The sequence below is a fragment of the Apostichopus japonicus genome, chromosome 16 (genome assembly GCF_037975245.1).
Source record: "Apostichopus japonicus isolate 1M-3 chromosome 16, ASM3797524v1, whole genome shotgun sequence".
Taxonomy (NCBI): domain Eukaryota; kingdom Metazoa; phylum Echinodermata; class Holothuroidea; order Aspidochirotida; family Stichopodidae; genus Apostichopus; species Apostichopus japonicus.
The window spans coordinates 28,363,100-28,386,775 of record NC_092576.1 but is presented as its reverse complement, the minus strand read 5'-3'; the positions used below and the strand labels follow the sequence as shown (position 1 = coordinate 28,386,775).

The 23,676-nt window shown below is 36.6% G+C and overlaps 2 protein-coding genes across 3 annotated transcripts; both read left to right on the top strand.

The window, feature by feature from the left end:
• The first annotated feature begins 756 nt into the window (after positions 1 to 756).
• Positions 757 to 6,503, top strand: LOC139981967 (metalloproteinase inhibitor 3-like). 2 transcript variants are annotated; one of them, XM_071994426.1, is made up of 6 exons: positions 757 to 973; positions 2,562 to 2,702; positions 3,883 to 4,053; positions 5,097 to 5,221; positions 5,533 to 5,558; positions 5,628 to 6,503. In XM_071994426.1, exons 1-6 carry the CDS (start codon positions 847 to 849, stop codon positions 5,716 to 5,718), a joined length of 681 nt encoding a protein of 226 aa, XP_071850527.1. In that variant the 5' UTR covers positions 757 to 846; the 3' UTR covers positions 5,719 to 6,503. The 2 variants fall into 2 exon arrangements, with proteins under 2 accessions (XP_071850527.1, XP_071850525.1); XM_071994424.1 differs by having other exon boundaries at positions 763 to 973; positions 5,533 to 6,503.
• A 9,437-nt stretch (positions 6,504 to 15,940) lies between these two features.
• On the top strand, positions 15,941 to 22,602 carry LOC139981974 (metalloproteinase inhibitor 3-like). The gene is made up of 5 exons (XM_071994433.1): positions 15,941 to 16,176; positions 17,646 to 17,756; positions 19,108 to 19,266; positions 20,713 to 20,837; positions 21,221 to 22,602. Exons 1-5 carry the CDS (start codon positions 16,050 to 16,052, stop codon positions 21,392 to 21,394), a joined length of 696 nt encoding a protein of 231 aa, XP_071850534.1. The 5' UTR covers positions 15,941 to 16,049; the 3' UTR covers positions 21,395 to 22,602.
• The last annotated feature ends 1,074 nt before the right edge of the window (positions 22,603 to 23,676 follow it).

Below are 23,676 nucleotides of genomic sequence, written 5' to 3'. Positions count from 1 at the left end.
TAAGTTTTTTGGGGGGTTATCTAACTATCTATCTGAATATCTCTCTACCTATCTGTTTGTCGGTCTGTCGGTCTATCTATCTATGCGTACTGCTAAAAACGGCTGTTCTATGACGGCTAACTTTAGTAACCCAAAATTTGTTAATAACTGGATATATCGTTCAAACTCAAAGCTTATTAAAACAACTAGGACCGGGAATATTAGTCTATAATTTAGGTTTATCGAAATAATTGGTATATCGATAGAAAATCCAGCTGTATCATATCGACTGGGTAATTGGTGTAAACATCCACGTTAATAACATAATTGGGTAATTGTTCAAGATTCCAGGTTTATCAAACTATTTAGTATTTCGGTTGAAAATCCAGATTTCTCAAATTAAATGGGTATATCGATCGATGATCATTTTTTGCTGTCGATAACTTGAAGTTTTCACCCATTTAACATTCAGCTATGCACTAAGATGATTCGATTACCACAATTTGTCTGTAAAAGAACCAATCATCTTAGGCAATGGTCAGGCTACCCGCTATTGCGATAGTCTATGAGGAAGAATTATTATTATATTCACAAAACCGTCGTAAAATGTAATGACACCACAGGGAGGAAAGGGTGTGCATAATTCCCAGGTCTGTCATTGCTCGCTAGCCTAGAATGTGTTTTTCTTCTTCTATGTAAAAGAATAGGCACTTACTGGTAAAGAGAGAAATTGAATCGGTTGTTGATCAAATACTTTGCCACATAATACCGTTGGACACGATTGAGGCAAACCATTTCGTGTTTGCTGACGACTCAAGACTACAATTCCAAAAAAGGTAGATTTAGTTCTCTGAGACGTTATAGAAGATGTCCAAGGCGATGTGGTTCTCCAGCGTACTGAGTGTTGTACTTCTAATGTCCAGCATTCGTAACATACAGTGCTGCACATGTGTACTACTGCATCCTCAAGAGGAATACTGTACATCTGATTATGGTGAGTAATGTATTAAATCAATTTATCCTCCATACTACATTTTACAGACATTCTAATTATATTTCTTTGGTGATATGTGTTGTGCTTTTTGCCAGATGCATTGTGCCTGTATCACAGGTTTGAAAATCTGAAATTCGTTGATTGACTGTCTGAAGTAATTGAGAGAAAAAGTAGCTTAATAAATAGCTAAACTAACAGTTCATATTGTGAGTTCTTAAAACACTCCACTGAAAGTATTGCAATATTTTGGATTCCATTTGATTGTAACTCTCATATCAGTATACGTCATCAACGTAACAGCTACTTCTCATATAAGAAAATGTGAAGCAAAATTACGAAAACAACTTTGAGTTTCCCATTTAGTCTTTAAATTGGTTTTCATTTATACTATGAAAGCTTTCTAGACGGTTTAATGATAAAAGTTGAATACAAGTTCTATAGTAACTATCCTATGAATTTTCATTTGGTGGAAAAATCGAGGTGATTTTCTTAGTGATCAACCGCAATGTTATCTTAAGTAATACTCAACAGGCTTGGAAAATTGCCAACAAACTCAAAAAGCTGCTTTAAGATATTGATGTCTTCTTTTACAGAGGTGTATCAATAAAAAATGAAAAAATCATGCATCTGAATGTCTATCAAGTTTGATGCCCATAATTTGAGATACAGCATCATTTAAAAACTAGTTGGTGTGTGTTTAAAATTAATATATACTTTATATATTCCTGAGTATTTCTTAGATACCTTGCAAAATCTAAGAGATGGTTTAGATATTTAGATGACTTAACTAATGAAATTTTACAAGCATTCATTTGTCATTTTGTTACCTCAAGAAACGATGTTTGCTGTTTTGTGATGTCAATATGTTTGAGATAAAAAAGTTTTTAAACAGATGAAATAGTCTGTTTTGCATCTTGTATAACTCGTAGTTCATTTAAGTTGAGTAAATGGGTGAACTTGCTGCATTGACTGTTGTTTATTTCAATTATTTACCATTGAGTTCACCATACTAGAACCACCTTACTAGAAGAAACTGAAAAAAGATGTATGATATAGACTATTCCGTGTGCACGCAAGCTTCATGGAGAATGTCTTTACCTTCCACACTTAATTTGTAATTTGCCATTAATATAAAATGTTTCAGCAATAAGTAAAGAAGACCGAGTGTGTGTTTACTATATTTAAAAGGAAACACGTCATGGTCTCATCTTAGTGTTTATATCTGTTTGTATGGAAACTCAAATTTGGCAATGTAAATCTGCTGCAACATTATTGCCAAAACGTTTCCGTAGGAACGTATTTGAGGGTGCTTTAATTAAAGCCTACAACGCAACCAGCTGGTTGAAAGGTGGAAAATATGTTCAACTGATATCCAAATTCTAAAGTTATCTAAGGTAATTATTTGTCAAGCATTTTTATTTTCAACATTTGCTCGATGAAAAGGCTTTAGCGAAGTAGATACAAGCCAATTGATACCTATATTAACGTTTTATTGGGCGTGGAGGCAGTTTGCTTGTAATTTTCCGTTTGTTTAACTTCAGTCGAGACATGAAATAATACTCAGTCTTCACGTTTTAAATTTTCACAGTCATACAAGGCCGAGTGACAGCAAAGGATGAAACTTTCATAGACTATGAACGACATTACCACTACCAGCTCAGTCAATCCCCACCACCAAGTCAATCCCTACCATGGATCATTGCTGATTACTTTTCATATTTTTCATCTTGTGAGTATCAAAGACAAATCGTTTGCGTAGAGTTGAGATATGGCGAAATATTCATGACATCATACAATCTTACAATCGTTGTAAGTGGTCTATCAAAAAAATCAGTTTTATTAGAGAACACGTCTACAAACTTCAATATGTTACAAAGAAGGTCATCGAGTGGTCACATAGGAAGACAATTCGCGGTTGACACAATTCTGTTGATAAAATTTGTATACTATCTTGTTTGATTCCAGAGTTGTCTGTTCTAAAATGTAAGTTTCGCGAGTTACATAGAAAGCAATTGTTTCAAAATGGTAATAAATTTGATGCTCTCGTCATCATTGTTATTAGTGACACCACTCAAACACTCTCATTATTCAGCGACAACAATTGACATGTATATTATTTGTATGAAGTTTTAAAGTTTCATTTCTGCGAGGGCTTGAACATGGATTGCAAGATTAATAATAATAGCAAAGTCATAATGGCTTCTTTTCAAGAGTGTACTAAACGTAAACAGTGTACTAAAATTAACAGAATAATAGATTGGGCTTGGAGTAATAATGTAATAACTTACCAAGCGTAAACTATAAACTTAATATTAAACCGTTAACCACAATGGTAAAAAGGGATTGGTGATACAAACTAGCATATTCATTGTGGTCTACGCCAGTAAAAGAAAAGATTGAGTTAACGTGAATCTTCTACTTCAAAACTATCCGCAGTATAAACTTGCTTAAATTTCAACAACAAAAATTCCTCGGGTATTAAATTTTGATAGTTGGTCACGTGATAGGTTATCAAAAGTACAAAAATGTATGTTATCTGCCTTTAAGAAAACCAAAATATCTACGTTCACTTCTTTTCCTGAATTTGCCATGAAAAGATTAGAGATCAGACTGATCAGCAAGGATGACAAGATTCATGTTATAAGTATATCGGCTGTTAGTGGTTGTTTATAACGTAATGAAGAAGAAGAAAAAAATCAAACCAGCGGTATTGAAAATAAGAAGAATTGCATAACACATATCTATGTCACTGTTCAATCTTGCGATACGTCCACCACCTTGATCCCCAACCAACTGCCCCTTTATTCCCAGGCAATCATTGACCTGTATTTGTGTGAACTTCGCAAGGTAGGTCAGCTTTATGTTACAGTAAATATTTTTTTTTATTACCTTGTTTCGTTTACATTCAGCTGTGGGTTTTGACGCAATGAAGAAGATTGTCTACACCGTGGATATTGAGAAGGTTTTTAAAAGAAACGGTTTGACTGCCAAAGGAACGACGGTCGAGATCATAGTCACTCACCATGCAAAGCTTGATTGTAACGTCTATCTTTCTATCAATCAGAATTATGTTATAATGGGTAAGAGTGAAAAACACGGTTCCGTTCGTCCTGATGTTAGACTTTAGGCGTAGTTACAATAATTGTTATTAGATTTAATTATATTGTTAGATTTAACCGGGAACGTGAAAAACGCAGTAATGTCCATATTTGTACCTGATACAAAACAAACCCAAAAATATTCGCCCGGCAGTGGCACTAAATAGTGTATTGAAATACCGCACCTTTTTGAGAAAAAAAGGAAAATGTGCGTTTGGAAATTGTGAGATCACACGCTGTAGTCTCTTTCCAATTGAGATTACGTGGTTAACATGTATTTCGTCACCTGTTGCTAAAACGCAAGGTTAACAAAAGTTCAAGCCCCTTAAAGCTATAGGGGCTTTCAAATATATTCCTCTCTAAAATGTGAGCTCGCTACGAGACAACAATTAGCTCTGGAAACATTGCAGCGTGTTGGCAGGAAGGTTCCCCTGAACTCTTGGGCTCGAAGATGTATTCCGCAAAGAACAATCAGAGTACCAATATTCTTCTTTATGTGCTTAATAATCGCCAGCAGACGCCAACCCATGGTGTAGCTTGGGGGGGGGGGGGGTTAAGAGGGATGTAAACCCGGCCAATAACAGTGAACACAATCGGAAATAGTTCATAAGCGTATTTTTGGCAGACAGAATATTACTTAAAATTATTGTGTACAGTAAATCGTTTATAAAAAGGTTATGCGGTAAAAATTCTCCCAGCAGGATGACAAGAATTGAAAAATAAAACGATATAGATTCTTTCCAGATACACTAACCATAATGAACATTCCAAAGAAATCCTCAACAGGATGATAAAGGGAAAGCCTGATAGTGTCATATCCGGGCATGTAGAGGTGAAAAATGTTCAAAAGAAATCTCACCCAAATCAAACAATTGTTGGATATGCGTGAATTTGGACGCTCCATTTAAGGTCCTTTTATATTGCTGTACCTCTCCTTTCTACTCTACTAACCTTATCATCAGTGCGTACATTTTATCGTCAGATGTACTCTTATACGTAATCCTGTTTTTGACTCATCTTTGTAGGCAATGTAGTGGATGACCAATTGACACTCGAACCATGCGGATCTTACAGGAATGTTGATCGGATCACCAAGCGACAGTCTCAAGGGCTGAAACGTCAGTATAAGAAGAACTGCAACAAATGTTCCGTAAGTTTGTAATCAAAAGCATTAGGCCTTGTCGTAGGGTTACGTCAACGATTATTGATTATTAAATACTGCGAAGTGTTATATAACACGACTCGGCTAAAATTCACCACGAACGAAGAAAACATTATATACGGGCAATCATGGAATGAAATCACAAATACACCACAGTAACTTATTTCTCAGCCGACTGACTTTTGGGGTTTCTGTTGCAATGTGTCTGGTCCGTAAACAGTGTGACTTCAATGTTATAATCAGGCAGTCATGAGATAAAATCACACGTGAATCAGTTACTGATGTTCTCTTGTAATCAGATATGCGGGCAATACGACTATTGTGATTCAACTGAAGGAATATGTACACTGGAATCGGCCAATTTCGGCAGCTACGGCGATGGTGGGAATTGTGAAATTGATTTTGCAAGATGCGGCAAGAACAAGAAAGGGATTTGCGTCTGGCTCGGAGGGAGAGACTACAAGAGGTGCTTGAGACAGCAATAAAGTCATGATGCGGATACTATAAGGAGGCTCCCAAAGTATCAATTAGTTTTCTTTTCTTTTAGCTTTTCTTTCCTTTTGGCTTTCAGTTGGGTAGCTTAAATTTGCTTTCATCTTGCTAATGTTTAACATTAGTCTTAAAACGTTACTTTACGTTTAGTTGCAAGTCTTGTGACATACACACATAGTGATATACTGATGCTTTATTGGCGATATCTATGTTGTTATCATTTCAAGTCATGTAATTTCTGTCAAAATTCGAATATTGTATCATAAGATACTGTCACAAAACCAATTGAAAATGTACCTGTATACCAATGTTTCAACCGCACCCTCCCTCAGACTCATTAATGTTAGAACTATGGGAGAGATGTAAGAACATATTAGCAAGATCTGTAGTGTAGTAATGGTAAAAGTATGGCCATAACCCTCAAGAGAGTCAAACCGTTAAGCCATTTTTATACAGTTTAAACTCTCTGTTTTGTGTCGCGGATATTGCTGGAAATAATGAACTAAAACAAACTAAGGACATATTAAGAGACAGATGGACAGATGAACTTGAACAAATCGTGTCATCTTTGTATTGGAATGTTTTGTTAGTTTGTTTTCGCTTCATTTGGCCTCTAAAGAATATCCTGGTAGCATGGAAACGTCAAGTCCCCAAAAATGTTCATATTTACCTACAAAGGTCTTTTCTTGCATTATATAAGCAGTTTGCTAACAGTTTTCTTCTTTTCTCACTCCATGTTTCACTACTACAGTAGAAGTAAAGCATAATCAATCAATAATGATTCAGTGTCTTCTTTGAGCATGTTTTCTTTTCAGAAGCTGCACCAGAATTACCAAAGTATGGGAAGAGGCAAGTGGGGTGGAGAAGCAAAGAGGTTTTTGTTTTGTAAATGTTATGTAAATAACCGGGAACGTTTCAGGCAAAGAAACAGCCCCCCTCCTCCACCGCTATCTCGGCCTAATCTCTATCTAACGCTTCATTGGTGAAACACAATTAAATTCATGATACTTTATTTTCCTTTCATGAAATTTACCATTTTCCAAGAGCAATATCGATCGATTCTTTTGCGTCCGACTGCAAGCTGAGTAGCCGAGTAAGTTTCAGAAAACTTGCTTAATAAATACAGCGGTTCACTGTTTTTGGATCAGATTCACATTTACATGCCCTTGAATGATGATGACACACAACTTCATTGAATCATTGAAACGATAGAATTGTTAAGATGATATTCAAGCGATATTAACAATGATTAACATGATGCGACTTTCTGGGATGGATACTGGTCATGAAAACTTACTTATGAAGAGTATATTAGTTGGAATACTAACGGATAATTTACAAAAACAAATTTCATACATATATATATATATATATATATATATACATATATATATATATACATATACATATATATATATATATATATATATATATATACATATATATATATTTACATATATACATATATATATAATTTACAAAAACAAATTTCATACATATATATATATACATATACATACACACACATACACATACATATATATATATGTATATATATATGTATATATATATATATATATATATATATATATATATATATATATATATATATATATTGGATACATTTTTTTTTTGAGTTCTCAACTCGTTTATCATTCGTTTGTTTATTTCATGCATCAATATTCACATATCTCTTAATTTGACATAATGAACATAATATTTCTCTTAGCGTAACAATCATAGTTCTTTTTTCTTTTCTGTTTTTGCTTCTTTCAATGTCACATAATAACACAAACATATGTGACAAACATAGTAGTCTTGTTTCTTACTTCAACACAATACATATAATCTGGATCTTAATGTAATAGACATAATTCAATGGAATTGGAGAAGGAGCAAATTAATTTAACAGAAAGGGACCGTTCTAAAAAGCTTTCTCATAGTCATTGAAAGAAAATTGCTAAGTGCTACCACCGCTAGCGATGTTCTTTTTTACTTGCAGGAGAAACTAAAACTTGTCCAGAAACTGATGTAAACTAAAAGGCTCCGAGGTCAACATTTTACTGAAGATATAATACTTCAGATGTAAGATTCATAAATTATATGGGAAATTATAACCAAAAAAGAGATCGTACTTTGAAAAAGACAAACTGTTCCCATAAAATGCATTGCTCCATATGCAGAATAAAGCTGGAGGTTATCTTACAAACCCAGAAGAGATGATCAATAGTCTCTACACATCTCTTACAAAATGTGCATAGAGCATTATCCTTAATTTGCATACGGGAGAAGAAGGTAATTAGTGAGAATGATGCGATAGATAAAACGAACTGGAAATACTGAACTTTTGATTCTTTTAAGGAGAGGAAGGGAATAAGAAAAAATATTTTGCCACTGTTCATCACTTAAATAAAAAAACCCGGAGCGGGTCCATTTATTCTCACAAGTAGGGAGAAGAAATGAAAGATTTAACTAACTTCTTGTAAAAACACCTGGAGAGGAAAGGAGTACAGTGAATCTTGTCAAAAGGGGTGGTATGCAAAACATGGGAAACAGTGGGGGTCCTGTTATTCTTCCAGTGCCTGGGGATAGCAGAAATGAGGCCATAAAATAAGGTGAAAGGGAAATCTTCTCTAGAATAAATACGTTTAAAGTTAACAAAGCTTAAAGGTATATAGTCGTCATCTATCAGATCATTGATGGTTATAACACCCTTGTTATACATAAAGCTGTAACACACTGTCTTATTATTTACCTTGATACTGGAGTTATTCGAAATAATTTTGGAATGTGAATTATTTTCTACAGGTCTAATATTATTATAAGCCCAAACAGAGCAGACATCATTAATAAATGAATTAGGAATAACAATATCATTACAAGAATAATTACATTTAAAAAGAAGATGCTTGCCATATTTGTTCAAAAAAAGGTCAAGAAAAACGTTTCCATCTGCATGTACCTGTTCAGTATATCGTCTTACCCACACACATTTCAAGCTACGGATAAAAGAATGAATATGGATTGCCCTTAGGTCACCCAGACTAGTAGGGTGACCGTTTGTAGGGTGACTACTAGTAGGGTGACTAGTAGCAATGACCGTTTTACGCTTAACTTGATCAGGTTAACCACCCCAAGCGAAGCCAAAAAAAGTTTTCTAACTTGTTGATAAAGGGAGCGGGGTGATCAGTAAGGATCTGGCACGAGAAGACAAACTGATTTGAAGATTTAAATTTTGCCTACAGAGGTAAGGCCACGAGCGGACCACAGGTTTAAAATATATTTTAGACGTGATAACTTTAGGGAATAATTAAGGCGAAAAAGATTATCATGACAGTTATCAAATGTGATGCTCAAGACCACGACATAATGTCAACACAAAAAGAAACACGGGGTTTCTGAGAAGCAAGGGAAAATAACGGGAAAATATTAGACTGGTCATAATTTACTCTCAAACCAGAAGAAAGCCCCTAAATGTTCAAAATATCAACTGTGGCCTTTAAGCTGTTGTCAGTACCATCTAATACAATATAGATGTAATCAGCACATTGAATAAGTCTACTGCTTCCACATATGCCTCCTTTCTTTGCCTTGTTTTCACTGTTCACAATGGTGGTTTTGCGACAAGAATATTCAATATAGTCCAAACGAAAAAGAGGGTCTTGTCTATAAAATTTTCAACGAGATCTAAAATATGCTTGGTAATCGAATTGGTAAAATCAGAGTCAGCGAGAAGAGAAATGTTGAATTTCCCATAATTATATATAAATAAGCTGTTGTAAGTACGATCTTCTACTACAATACAGGTGTCATCACCATATTGAATTAGTCTACACTTAGTACCTAAAATAGAAATACCTTTAATATACGAGAAGAACTAATTTTAATAGCAAGTGCCACTACACAAATGATAAAATATATAGATTAAGAGGGCAGCCTTCACAAACTCCCCTAGGCATTTTGAAGGATGGCGAAGAAAAGCCATGATTAATAACACAGGCTGGGGAGTTAGAATAAAACTTTCGACTCCATATAATGAAACTGTTGTTAAAAATTAAAAATATACGCAATCAAAAATAAAGTTCCATTCAAGACGGTAAAAGACCTTTTCAAAATCTAATAATAATAATAATACACACAAAAGGCAGTGACGTTAATCTAAATCTCACATACAACGGATGTTCTCTCCAATAAACCTATTTTTAATAATAACACTGCGAGCTTCAGAAAGAAATAAGGTATCATACGCAAAGTTCAAGGCATTGGTTACAATATCAGCTATGATTGACCATTTTTGTTTTGTATGTAAAAGTCTACTGATAAACCATTGCTGCCGGGCTCTTACCTTTACTAAGTGAATTTAAGGCTGAGTAACACTCGTCAGAACTTAATTTAGCATCACTACTGGCAGCACTTTCATTCGACAGAACATTGACATTAGGCAGATTGTCAAGGAGCAGAGATGGGTTACACATTTCACTATACTACAGGGATTCATAATACGGACGCAAATTGGAGAGAATGTCTGGACCATGAAAGATGAAAGAACAATCATAAGTTTTCAGCTTATGAATTACATTAAAGGATTTAATACGCTCTTGAAGATCAAAACAGTACTCGGTATTTTTTCCCCCCTTCTCCACCCACATAGCTCTAATCTAGAGCCAATGATAATACCCCTAAGTTTATAATCATAAATGTGTAGTTTATTCCTGGTTAAAGAATGTTTTATGAAATTATCAGAGGAGTTGGAGGCCCAATGGGCTTGTTCAAGGCAGGAAATTTTCTTTAACAACTGCTTCTACATATGCCTCCTTTCTTTTGCCTTGTTTTTACTGTACTTTCTTTAGCCTTGTTTTTACCGGTATTTATCACTCATGCAATATCACTTTTTATATGTGTTTCATCGTTATGCGTTTTCAATTTCATGTCTGTTTTAGAGCTCTTGTGTTTGAACAATTTCCATTGTATTTTTATGCATGTGGCTGAATAAATCATCTATCTATCTATCTATCTACACAATGGTGGTTTTGCGACAAGAATAGTTAATAAAGTCCAGACGAAAAAGGAGGGTCTTTGTTTTTAAAATTGTCAGCGAGATCTAAAATATCCTTGGTAATTAAATTGGTATCATCGGAGCCAGCGAGAAGAGAATTGTTGAACTTCCCCATAATATATATATATATGTAATTTAATTGACCTGGGAAAATGCTGACGCAGTGTTTCGCCGTGTGTTTAAACAGTGAAGCCTTGAAAAATGTGGGGGCGCTGTTTGTTGTACGGCAAAAAGGCAGATCATTTGTAAGTCTTCATACATTCATGTTATATTTTAAATTGACTTTAAATTGGAATTTCGTTTTTTTGAAAGAGTAAGTGTTATTTTCACACAGAAACATATAATGGCTACCAGAGTGGAAAGTACTGTACTCCTGACTTAAGAATCAACTTTGATTTTGTTTTTCGCCTCTAATGACTGGAACAAAGTGGAGTGATTTATGCAACTTGAAATTTCTGGAAAATTTCATTTCCGGGATCTGAAAGGCTCATGACAGATTTTTCTCTTGCTTGTTTTATTTTTGCGCTCCACTTATATGGTGTCATTGCTGTCTCTGGAAATGCTGAGAAATAGCCACGCCCCTTATTTAGTTTAATACTTCCATATTAGTCTGTGTAAAGTAATGTTGCAAAGTAATAATGCAGGATAACAGATCCACCTTATGGAGTGAGAATGCAGAAAGTGTGTTTTCAAGTCAATGGAGGTCGACTGCGTTTGCCTGCAAGAAACACACATTTTGGAAGATGTCCCTCTATGGGCTTATGAGTGGGGTGGTGAGCTGCATGCTTCGATTGCTTTGTCTTCATCCTGAGGCACTGTCATCCTTCTGTCACCTCGTCAGGCGGGTTGTGCCACTAGGGTGGAGACGGACCATGAGTGCCGATTGTTTTGCATTCTTTTCAAGTATCCACAGGGTAATATCTCCCTTTGTACTGTGTATGCTCCCAATCGGTCTTCTCATAGACGAGACTTTTTTGACACGCTGCCTTCCTTCATTCCTGGTAGTGCACCATGTGTCATGGTCGGAGACTTAAACTGTGTCTCAGACTCGGTTCTTGGCAGAATCCGGGGCTTCTGTGTCTGCTAGTCCCGACGCTGGGATCACATAACTGGACAGATTCACTTCCACACACCTTTTAGCTGATGTCTTGAGGCATATGCACCCGTGTAGTACGGGGTATAACATGGGTGAGGCCAAATGGGGAAGATGTGTCGAAAATAAATCGAGCATATGCGCCCGTTAGTCTTACATGTTCGAGTTGCGTGACACTGAGCTGTCCGCTCGCTGACCATGACACTGTGGTTGCACGGTTTGATCTGGCTTCTATTTTCCCGATCGGGCGGGGCCTATGGAAACTTAAATGTCAGATACTAGGCGAGGAAAATTTCCGCCAAGGTTTCGAAACCAGGTACAATGGATAGCAAACTTTCAAGCCGGCCTTTGCCTCTACATCCTAATGTTTGGATGGTGTCAACTTCCACATTAAACGCTACGCGGTTCTATATTGTGTGACCAGCGCACGGTGGCGGAGAGAAGAATTATCGAAGCTGTGCGCGGAGGTGAAGTTTGACGACTCTTTGGCTGTCATCGCTTTGCAGACTTATCTCGATGAAAATTACCACGGTGCGTCAGGGCCCGTGTCTAAGCATTGAAAGCTAAGGAGCCCCCTTAACTGAGGTTTTACCAGTTTGTTAGCTCATCGGCGGGTGACAGATGCGTCCCATCTGTGCGCACTACTGATAGGACCGTGGTTAGTGACCCTCACGGCATTGTCCGCGTGTATAAAGATTATTATTCGAATTTGTTTATGCGCGGCAATGTCGACTGGTCGGAACGGGCCGATATATTGAGGGGAATCTCACAAACTATTCCCCATGAGGTCAATGATATGTTAGTGGGCGGAATAACCACTGTTGAGCTTTGGAAGGCGCTTTCAAAGATAAAGAATAGCAAGTCCCTGGGTTCGGACGGGCTTCCGAGGGAGTTCTACCGAACCTTTTGGGCAATAATAGGACCCGACATCAGAGCCGTCTTCGAAGACGCCTTCCTGAACGGACTGTTAAACCAAAGTCAACGTTTGGCATAATTACTTTGCTTCCCAAGTCTGAGGACCCCTTGGATCATCATAACGAGCGTCCGATTACCTTGTTAAATGTTTGCTGGCTAAGGCTTTGTGCAACTGCCTTGCACTGGCTATGCCGCATCTTGTGGGTCATCTCCAGACTTGTGCAGTGAAGGGTCATTGCATCCAGCAGAACTTGTGTTTGAAGCGCTATAGACCGACTTTGTTATTGACCGTGATCTGTCATCTTCATTGGTCTTTCTTGACCGGCAGAAGGACTTTAACATGGTGGATCGCGGTTTTTTAATGAATGTATTGGAGACGTTTCAGTTGCACCCATATTTTTGTAAATGGATATGTGTTTCTTATCAGGAAAGTTTCAGTTCTGTGATCATAAATGGAATTTGTTCAGAGCGTTTTAATGTAGATAGAGGTGCACCAGGGGTGCCCTCTGTCTCCATTACTTTGTGTTTTGTTAAGAGAGTCCTCTTCCGGTGCTTGGAAAGGGACTAAAGACTTGTTCCATTCGTTGTGCTAAGGGGTGCCAAAGTGAAATGCGTTCAAAATGCAGATGACGTCACGTGTGTTGTTTCGAGTCTGGGCTCCTTTCGTGCCCTCTCGCAGAATTTATCTAACTTTGAGAGAGCTACCGGGCAAAGTTGAATCCGAACAAAACAAAGGGCTTTCGCCTTGGTAGCTGGAGATACAAAGACTTACCATTCGGTGCGTCTTGGTAGGATCAGAATATCAAAATTAATGGTATATGGTTCGGCTACGGATACACATTGTGATGTCACCTGCAACGAGAAGGCTAGGGTATTTGAGAGCAGGCTCAAAAACTTTGACACCTGCTGGCTTTCGATCTTGGGGAAAGTCACCGTTATTAATCTTTTTGTTTCGCCCATCTTGTGGTACCCGGGCGCGGTGTACCCAATTCCGCGTCGCGTACTGGTGCGGTGGGAGAGAGCGATATTTTCATTCATTTGGTTAGGTGGTACAGAGCTTGTCAAAAGGGCGGTAATGTACCAAAAACTGGAGAAAGAGGGAGGGAGTTAGGGGTGGTTCATGTGGGAAGTAAAGTGAGCTTTGTGTTAGTAGAAGCTCGTAGATGATTGTCAAGTACGAATATATAACGTGTGCTTTTGCTCAATCATAAGTAACAATCCTTTTTCTCCCTTGTGCAAGCTGTCTGCTGACCAATTCAGACAGCCGCTTCGCCCCATCTTAGACCATGTGATCACATCTAAATCAACATATAATGAGTCACCATGGTATAGCTAACTTTAATGTCAGGTTATACCTTCTCAATTTACCTTTCTTCATTATGTCCAGACATTATGTTCATGCTGTAACTTTTCTGTTTATGTTTGAAAATGTTATATGATGAAATAAACTTTCCTGACATTCTCTTCTTGTGTATGTGTATGCATGTGATCAATGACGCTTCCTGGAGATGTAGACCTACAATATATACCTACCTTACGTATGATACAGTGTTTGTCTCCATTATGCCTAAGAGCTACCATTGCCATTATACGTAACAATGCAAGGACACTGTTACATAACACAAAAGCTCTTACCTAGGCCCCTTGATGCCACTGGAAATTTTAAACGTTCAGGGTCTTAACTCATTGAAGGTCATCTGAGCACCACTACCTAGACCCCACCGGGAGCAACTCGCTCGAGTTCATTTAACCTATACCGCTGGTACTTGACGGACATTCATTGTCGCATAGCATTCTGGACTCCGACTTGGGCCTCCTCCCATGTTCCCGGCCACGAGCTGGGCCTGAGTTTGGTTTGCAGCTTTAATGCATTTGACGTCACCAAGGTGGGATGTAACATATGGTCCCTAAAACATTGCAAAACCTGGCAATATGATTTTGCAAAAAATATAAATATTCCCCCCCCCCCAAGAAGTGTTGTTCCCACTCGCTCTCCCCAGATCCCATCCTAGATCAAAAGGTGTGACATGCTAATGAAAGTCATATGCTTTAAACATGAGCTTATTTTCTCGGAGCTTCCGGGGGTTCTCCCTCAGGACCCATCCCAGCTGGCGAGTAACTTGAAGTCTACAAGGGGATGAGTTTAATCCACCCCCGTCACTTCGGGGGATGGATTAAACTCAGCAAGGACAAAAATGACAGTTGATGTCCATAGTCGATTAGATTTTTCATCGCCATTTAAAACCTAGACGCGACGGCGATTGTGTTCATCTTAATAAATGTATATTAGAATGTAACGGAGCTGAGCTTTATCATATGTGGTGTGATGTTATTGCCTCGAACGTTTTCGATATACCCGCAAATCTTTTGTCGCCAGGGTTATACAGGAAATGTGTTGAAACAAGAGCGCAATGAGCCAAACCGTGCATTCGCGAGAGTTCAGAATATTTGCCTGTGAAGTTAGACGCAAACAAGAGCACAAATGACAATGGGGTACGAGTTTATAAAAGAATGGGTGTGTGAGCTGTTGACCAACTGAAACTGAGCATTATAGCTAAGTTTTAGGCTTTTGCGTATGCATCTATTTGTATATATATATGCGGCTGTGTGGTTTATCAAAATAATTGGTATATCGATAGAAAATCCAGCTTTATTATATAGACTTAGTAATTAGTGGAAACATCTACGTTAATAACATAATTGGGTATATCGTTTAAGATTCAAAGTTTTCAAAATAATTGTTGTATTTCGTCTGAAAATCCAGATGTATTTTTTGCGGTCGTTTACTTGAATTTTTCTTGAGATATACTCATATAACATTTAGCTATGCACCGAGGGGGATCCAATGATACTACAACATGTAATAAGGCTACCTGCTATTACGCTAACATATAAGGACGAATATTTTGTTTTGATCTTTCTTATGTAGGATGAATCCTCACAACTACTAGTGCATTCATTTCGAATTTCACATTTATCACATTTGTTTCTTTTTCCTGTACCGTCGTAACAATTCAAATGAAGCCCCAGGTTGTGTTCATTTCTCGCTAGCCATACGATGTGTTTTCTTTTTCTTCTATGTAACAGAATATGCACTAACTGGTAAGGGAGAAATTTAATCGGTTGTTGAACAAGTACTTTGGCACATAATAACCTTGTGCATGATTGCGGCAAACCAATGCGTTTTTGCTGACGACTCAAGACTAGAGTTGCCCGAAAATATTAATAAGTAGATTTATCTCTCTGAGACGTTATAGAAGATGCCAAAGGCGATGTGGTTCTCCCGCGTACTGAGTGTTGTACTTGTAATGTACAGCATTCGTAACATACAGTGCTGCACATGTGTACTACTGCATCCTCAAGAGGTATATTGTGCAGCTGACTATGGTGAGTAATGTATTTAATCAGTTTATCCTTCGTACTATGTGTGACAGATACTCTAATGATATTACTCTAGGTGATATGCGTTATGCTTTATATTGGATGCATGTTGTGTGTTTAACCGGTCCGATGATCCAAAATACGTTGGTTGGCCGTCTGAATAAATAAATAGCTAAATTAAATGTTGTTATGGTGAGGTCTTAAAAAACTTAAAGTAAGAGGTAATTTCATGTGACCTTAAAAGCAGCTTTTGAGTCGGTATTTCAATATTTGATACTATTTCATGCTAAAACTCTCGTATCAAATAGACGTCATCAACTTAACTAATTGCTACCTTTCATTTAAGAAAACGTGAAGCAAAATTCCAAAAAACAACTTTCAGTTTCCCATGTAGTCTTGAAATGTGTTTACTTTGATACTATGAAAGCTTTCTAGACGGCATAATGATAACATTAAATAAAAGTTCTATAGTTACTATCAAATGAATATTCATTTGGTGGAAAAATCGAGGTGATTTACTGAGTGATCAATCGCAACGTGATCTTCAGTTATATTCAACAGGCTTGGAAAATTGCCAACAGACTCAACAAGCTGCTTTAAGAAATTGATTGCTTCTTTCAAAGAGCGCATCGGTGAACTGTAAAAATCATGCATCTGAATGTCTATATAGTTTGATGCCCATAATTCGAGATACAGCGTAATTTAAAAACTAGTCGGTGTGTGTTTAAAATTAGTATTTACTCTATAGTATTTCTTAGGGAATTTACCTTACATAATCAAAAATATTGTGTAGATATTTTGATGCATTGAACTAGTGTACTATCACAAGCATCCAATTAGTCATATTTTTTTTGCCATATTAAGTTGAGTAGACTAGGTTAACTTGCTGCAATGCCAAGACTATAACCACGTTATTAGATGAAAGTGAAAAGGAATGTAGACTATCTCATGAAAACACGCAATTTTCATATAAAATGTCTTTACCTCCAACACTTAATTTGTTATTTATATTAATATGACATGGCGATACGAATATCGGCTAGACTTGCAGGTGTAAAGTAGGGCGAGTTTGTGTGTTGACTATGTGCAAAAGGAAAGACTTCTTAACTCATTCAAGTGTTGATATCTGTTTGTATGGAATCTCAAATTTTGCAAAGTAAACCTGCGGCAACGTTAGTACAAACATAGTTACTGTAGGAACGTATTTGAGAGTTATTGAAACCTACAACGAAACCAGCTGGTTAAAAGGTTGAACAAATAAATCATGTTCAACTGATATCCAATATCCGAATTTCTCCAAAGTTGTCAAACGCTTGTTTTTCCGGACAGTTGTGAAATGAAAACCCCTTAGCGAATTAGATTAAAGTCAATTGATACCTATATTAAAGTTGCGTTGGACATTAGAAGCATTTTGCATGTCATTTTAACGTTTGTGTAATTTCACTCCAAAGATAAAATAATACTTGATTTTACAGTCATACGAGGCCGAGTGACAGCACAAGATGTACCTTTTATAAACTACGAAAGAGATTACCAGTATCAGCAAAGTACAACTCCCCTGCCACCGGCCATGAATCTTACAGGTCGTGAGTATCAAAGACAGCTTATTATGTATTGTGTTGAGATAAAACGAAATATTCATGACATTTCTAAAGATTTGACGATGAAATCTTACAACTATTATTGTTAATATTTGGTCTATCTAAAACTTAATGTAGAAGAGAACACGCCTAGAAACGTCGACGTGTTACAGAAAGGTTATCAAGTCGTTGCGAGGTTGACATTTCTGTTAATAAATATTAGTATACTCTTTGGTTAAATTTAGAGAATTTCATCAGGGCGGGTGTAAAGTTCATGGGTGGTAAAACATCATGCTAAACGAAAGTAGCATGTGTGGTTGTGTTACACGTTAGCACGAGGTGCCCAAGAGTTCAGTGCATCCTTTCAGTGTTTGATTTACAACCAACCTCGTCTGTCAAGTTCTGATAAATGTAAGTTTGGCCAGTCAGACAGAAAGCAATCGTCTGAAAATGGTAACACATTTGATGCTCTCGTCATCATTTTTATTACTGAAACCACTCAAACACTCATAGTATTCAGCGACAATACTTTACATGTCTATTTATTCATCTCAAGTTTTTCATTTTTTTTTTCTGCGAGGTCTTGATCGGTATGGGTAATACATTGATTCTCAAATACAACAATAGCAAAATCATAATGAATCCTTTTCAAGAGTGTACTTAACGTGATCAGTGTACACAAATTCAGAAATAAATAGCTTGGGCTTGGAATAATAATCTTACAACTTACCGACTGTCAACCTATACTCTTACTGTAAAACAGTCAACCGCAATAGTAAGGAGGGATTGGTAACACAAAACTAGCGTATTCATTGTTTTTGAATACGCCAGATGAAGAAAATATTGGGTTAACGTGAATATTCTACTACATAAATATACGTAGTATCAACTTGTTTAAATAAAAAGTAAACAATTCTCGGGTACTCAATCGTGATAATTGGTCATGTGATTGGTTATCAAAAGTACCAAAAAAATGTTTGTATCTCCCTTTAAGAAAACAGAATTCTCTACGTTTACTTATTTTCCTGAATTTGCCATGAAAAGATTAGAGATCAAAACCATCAGCAAGGTTGACAAGATGAAAGTGATAAATACACCGGTTGTTAGTGGTTTCTTTATAGCAAAAAGAAGAAAATCAATCAGACCAGTGGTATTGAAAAAAAGAAGAATTGCACAATATTGATCTATGCCACTGTTCAATCTTCGATACGTCTAACAGGAATGATCCCCAACCAACTGCTCCTTCCTCGTCCTTTTCCCAAGCAATCATTGACCTGTATTTGCGTAAACTTGGCAAGGTAGATTAAAATTATTTTACAGCATAGTCTTTTTACTGCCTTGTTTTTCTAACTATCAGCACCTGACGCAAAGAAGATTGTCTACACCGTGGATATCGAAAAGAGTTATAAAAGAAACGGTTTGACTGCCAAGGGAACTACGGTCGAGATAGTCACACACAGTGAAACGCTTGATTGCTTCGTCGGACTTGCTATAAATTACAGTTATGTGATAATGGGTAAGAGTGAAAAACACTGTTCCTTTTCCCCTCAATAGGAGTGGCTACAATATTTGTATATATATTGAATATTGTTAGAACAAACAGTGACACTAAAAAAACAGTAATGCCCATATTTGTACGTTATACAAAAAAAACCCAATAACATATGCCCGGTAGTGAAATGAAATACCGCACACATTTGGTACAAAAGGAAAATGACCGTGTGGAAGTTGCGACATCACATGATGTGGTTTCGTGCTAACGAGAATACTTTGAGATTACGTGGTTAAACTGTCTTTCGTTGCCTGGTGGTTAGAACGTTAGGTTTACGATATATCAGTCCCTGGAGAATACAGGGACTTTTAAATACACTCCATTGAAATTTAAATTATCTCTGAGATGTGGTTTTCTGCTTTGAACTCGCTACGAGACAACAAACAGATCTGGATACCTTGCAGCTACTGGGAAGGAGGGATGCTCCTGGACACCATTAGGGCTCTAAGATGTATTCCGAAAAGAACAAAAAGAAAACAAATATATTCTTTCTCTGCATAATAATCGTTAGCAGACACCACGAAATGATGTACTCGGGGAGGGAGCAAGGGTAGGGGAGCGGGGGCCTTAAACACAGCCAATAAAATTAAACATAAAAAAAATATTTCAAAAGCGCTTGAGTATACATCTGTTATTATAGGACAAATTGTCACTGATGTTGGTTAAATTTAATTATTTTTGGCCCACATTGGGTATTAATTAGAATCGTTGGGTACGGTACATTCATTTATAACATGCTTATGCGGTACAACCGCTTCCAGCAGGGTGACAAAAATCGAAAAATAAATAAACACACTTAACATTTTTCCAGTTATACTGGCCATAAATGGACATTTAAAAGAAATCCTCTATAGGACACAGGGAAAGCCTGTCCTAAAAATGATTAACGGAAAGCTTGATAGTGTCATATCCGGGCATGTTGAGGTGCAAAATGTACAAATGAAATGTCACCCAAATCCAACAATTGTTGTGTGTGTTTGAATTTGGACACCCCGAGGGTCCTTTTACATTGCTGCACCGCTCCTTTCTACTCTTCTAACAAAATAGTATAATTGTGAGCGTAAGATGGTTCATTCAAACAAATTGTAAGCGGTCATAAATTTAACAGTTTAACGATTGTTAAAAAGCAAAGTACGACTCCCCCATCTGAAACCATTTCTCTACGCACGGTTTTAAATATGATAATTTCATGATGAAGGAATATGTGACGTATAATTAAAATATAACTAAACATAACCCAGGAGTGTATAGGGTGACTAAGAAAGGTTATGAAGCTTTGGTGTATATACTTATAGTAATAATTCTTTGTGACCTAGCATTTATTTTTTCTTTAATACCTTACATCAGTATGTACATTATATCGTGAGATGTGCTCTTATACGTAACCATGTTTTTGGCTCATCTTTATAGGCGATGTGATTAATGACCAGTTGACACTCGGAGTATGCGGATATTACAGGACCGTTAATCAGATCACCAAGCGACAGTTTAAAGGGCTGAAACGTCAGTATAGGAAGAACTGCAATGAATGTTCAGTAAGTTTGTTATCAAAAGCATGAGACCTTGTCATAGGGTTACGTCGACGATGTTGATTATTAAATACTGCGTGTTTAAAATCAAGACTCGGCTGAAACTTACCATGAACGATGTAGAAAGTGCGACCTCAACAATATTATACGGGTAAACATGGAATGAAATCACTTGTACATCGCAGTAACTTATTTCTCAGTCGTATAACAAATCGAATATGGGGGTTTCTGTTACAAAATGTGTCTGGTTCGTAAACAGTGTGACGTCAATATTATATTCAGGCAGACATGGAATAAATTTACAAGTTAATCACAGTACCTGTTTACTTAGTCGCAAAACCAACAATTTATATTTACATATTTTTGTATTTGCTTTTTCTTCAAATCAGATATGCGGGCGATACGACTACTGTGATAAAACTAAAGGAATTTGTACACTGGATTTTGACCACTTCTATAGTCGGTACTGTGAAATTGATTTTGCAAGATGCGGCAAGAACAAGGGAGGCATTTGCGACTGGCTCGGAGGAAAAGACTACAGAAGGTGCTTGAGAAAGCATTAAAGTCATGATGCGGATACTATAGGCGGCTCCCAAAAGTATCAATTACACATTGTAGTTTTCTTTTCTTTTAGCTTTAGTTGGGTAGCTTAAATTTGCCTGATCTTGTTATTGTTCAACATTTCCTTAAAACCGTACTTAACGTTTAGTTGCAACTTTTACCAAGTCATATCACCCGCACAACTAGTGATATTCCGATGCGTCATATCTATAATAACAATAATTTGGTTGCACGAATTATAGTAGCGAGTTATTACCGTTTAGGTTAATATAGAAAAACACGGCCAGTTACATTGCAACCTTCTGAATTTTATTACTAGTATATGGTTTTGTTATAGACTCTATTATTCTTTTAAAATTAGAATCTTTTATCACTAGATACTGTCCAAAAAAACCGATTGAAAATGTATCTGTCACATACCGAAGTTTAAGGAGCACATTCCCTCGGGCTCATTCATGTAAGAGCTATGGTAGTAAGAAGATCACTAAAGCAAGATCTTTAGTGTAGTTATGGTAAAACTATGGTAGTTATGGTAAAACTATGACCATAACGTTCCAAAGTGTCAACTTTTCAGCTAATTGCTAGATCTATTGTGAAGTTATACTAACACAATGGCCATAACCTTCCAGAGTGTTAACCTTTCAACCATTTTCTCGATCTTTAGTGTAGTTATAATAAAAGTATGGCTATAACGTTCCGTATTGTTAACCTTTCAGCTATTTTCTAGATCCTTAGTGTAGTTATAATGAAAGTTTAGCCATTATTTTCCATAGTGTCAACTTTTCAACCATTTTTCTACATTTATAGCTGTCTATTTTGTGTCGCGGACATAGCTAGAAATTATGTTGAAGTTAGAGAGACGGATGTATCGGTCCTATTAGGATCTCCTTCAGAGGCGACCTAAAATGAATCAAGCTAAGAACACATCAAGAAACATAGATAGGCAGACCGTTAACTTGGTCAAACGGTCAGATCATCTGTGTATATTAATGTTTTATTTGTTTATTTTCGTTTCAGTAGCCTCTAAAGATGATCCTGCTAGCATCGCAAAGTTAAATCTTATAACATTGTCATGTTTTTTTTGGCATTACATAAGCAGCTTGCTAACATTTTTTCTTCTTTTCTCACTGGTACATAGGAAAAGACTTTGTAATTAAAGTAACGGTTACTAAGAAATAATATAAACTACAGAAGTAAAGCATACACAATCTAGGATGAGTCAATGTCTTCTCTTAGCATGTTTTGGTATCAGTAGATGCACCAGAATTGCAAAAACACTCATGTATGTAGTGTAAATCACGGGGAACATTTAAGGCAGAGAAACACGTCCGTCTTTGGCCCTGATCTACCCAAAGCTTCATTGGTAAATACAAATTTAATTCATGAAACATGTTTCATGAAATTGACCAGTGTTATACATAAACTATTTTTAAGGGCAGTGTAAAATAACATAGTAGTAACCTCTTTGTTTTTCATTAACTTCGGCTGCTGTTTTACAAAATATAGTGAACGTTCACTATAAAGCGACTGCAGCACTCAGTTATTTACTTATGTAAAATTAAAACGTGCAAAACTGAAATTCTGATGTAAATTAAACAATATCAACCTCTGTGAATTGTGAATACTTTACAACCACGTTCACGAGGTCTAAACCGGCTTTCATTGCATGGCATGCCCATTTACGTGTGAGTACGTGTACTTATTATATTAAACATTGTGATAGTGTAAAAGCGCGTTCCCAAAAACTAAATATTGAAGAACAGTTCCCAAGGGAACAATCAAATAATTTAAGAAACAAATGGCATATGTTGCAATTTTGATACTGTGCTATTTTTATATTAATAAGATATAGCAAACCATATTAAATTAGTAAGATCAACAACTTCCTAAATTAGTTTTTGTTATTAGATCGTCTCCATTCAAATAACGAGATACTGATGAGATAAGAAACGTAAGCTATACCTATAGAATAATTCGTGGATAAACTTATGATTTTGCCAGGGAGTTTCCAGTATTTGCTCTTTTTGTATTCCGAACTTTATCATCGTGCTTCCATCTCTGTGTTTTCTTAAATATATCATCGCCTGGACATTCAATTAGCACTGAAGAATACAGCTCACTTTGCTACACATGAGAAGTATTTAGTTTCACCTTTAAATGCTTTTGTCGAAACAATGTTAACTAAAGAGTCATGTGAAAATTGTCTTGCCTGTCTCAATGCCATCTTTAGACAAACTTGATAGTTTAACAGTTACTCGATATACTGTTAACTAAATGCAGCAAA

What these genes read in the sequence shown, in the direction of transcription:
- LOC139981967 (XM_071994424.1), top strand. Translation starts at nt 847, where the DNA reads ATGTCCAAGGCGATGTGGTTCTCCAGCGTACTGAGTGTTGTACTTCTA. An exon ending in ATACTGTACATCTGATTATG is followed by an intron (nt 974 to 2,561) that starts GTGAGTAATGTA and finishes AAATTTTCACAG; the next exon opens with TCATACAAGGCCGAGTGACA. An exon ending in TCAGAATTATGTTATAATGG is followed by an intron (nt 4,054 to 5,096) that starts GTAAGAGTGAAA and finishes TCATCTTTGTAG; the next exon opens with GCAATGTAGTGGATGACCAA.
- LOC139981974 (XM_071994433.1), top strand. Translation starts at nt 16,050, where the DNA reads ATGCCAAAGGCGATGTGGTTCTCCCGCGTACTGAGTGTTGTACTTGTA. An exon ending in ATATTGTGCAGCTGACTATG is followed by an intron (nt 16,177 to 17,645) that starts GTGAGTAATGTA and finishes TTGATTTTACAG; the next exon opens with TCATACGAGGCCGAGTGACA. An exon ending in AGAACTGCAATGAATGTTCA is followed by an intron (nt 20,838 to 21,220) that starts GTAAGTTTGTTA and finishes TCTTCAAATCAG; the next exon opens with ATATGCGGGCGATACGACTA.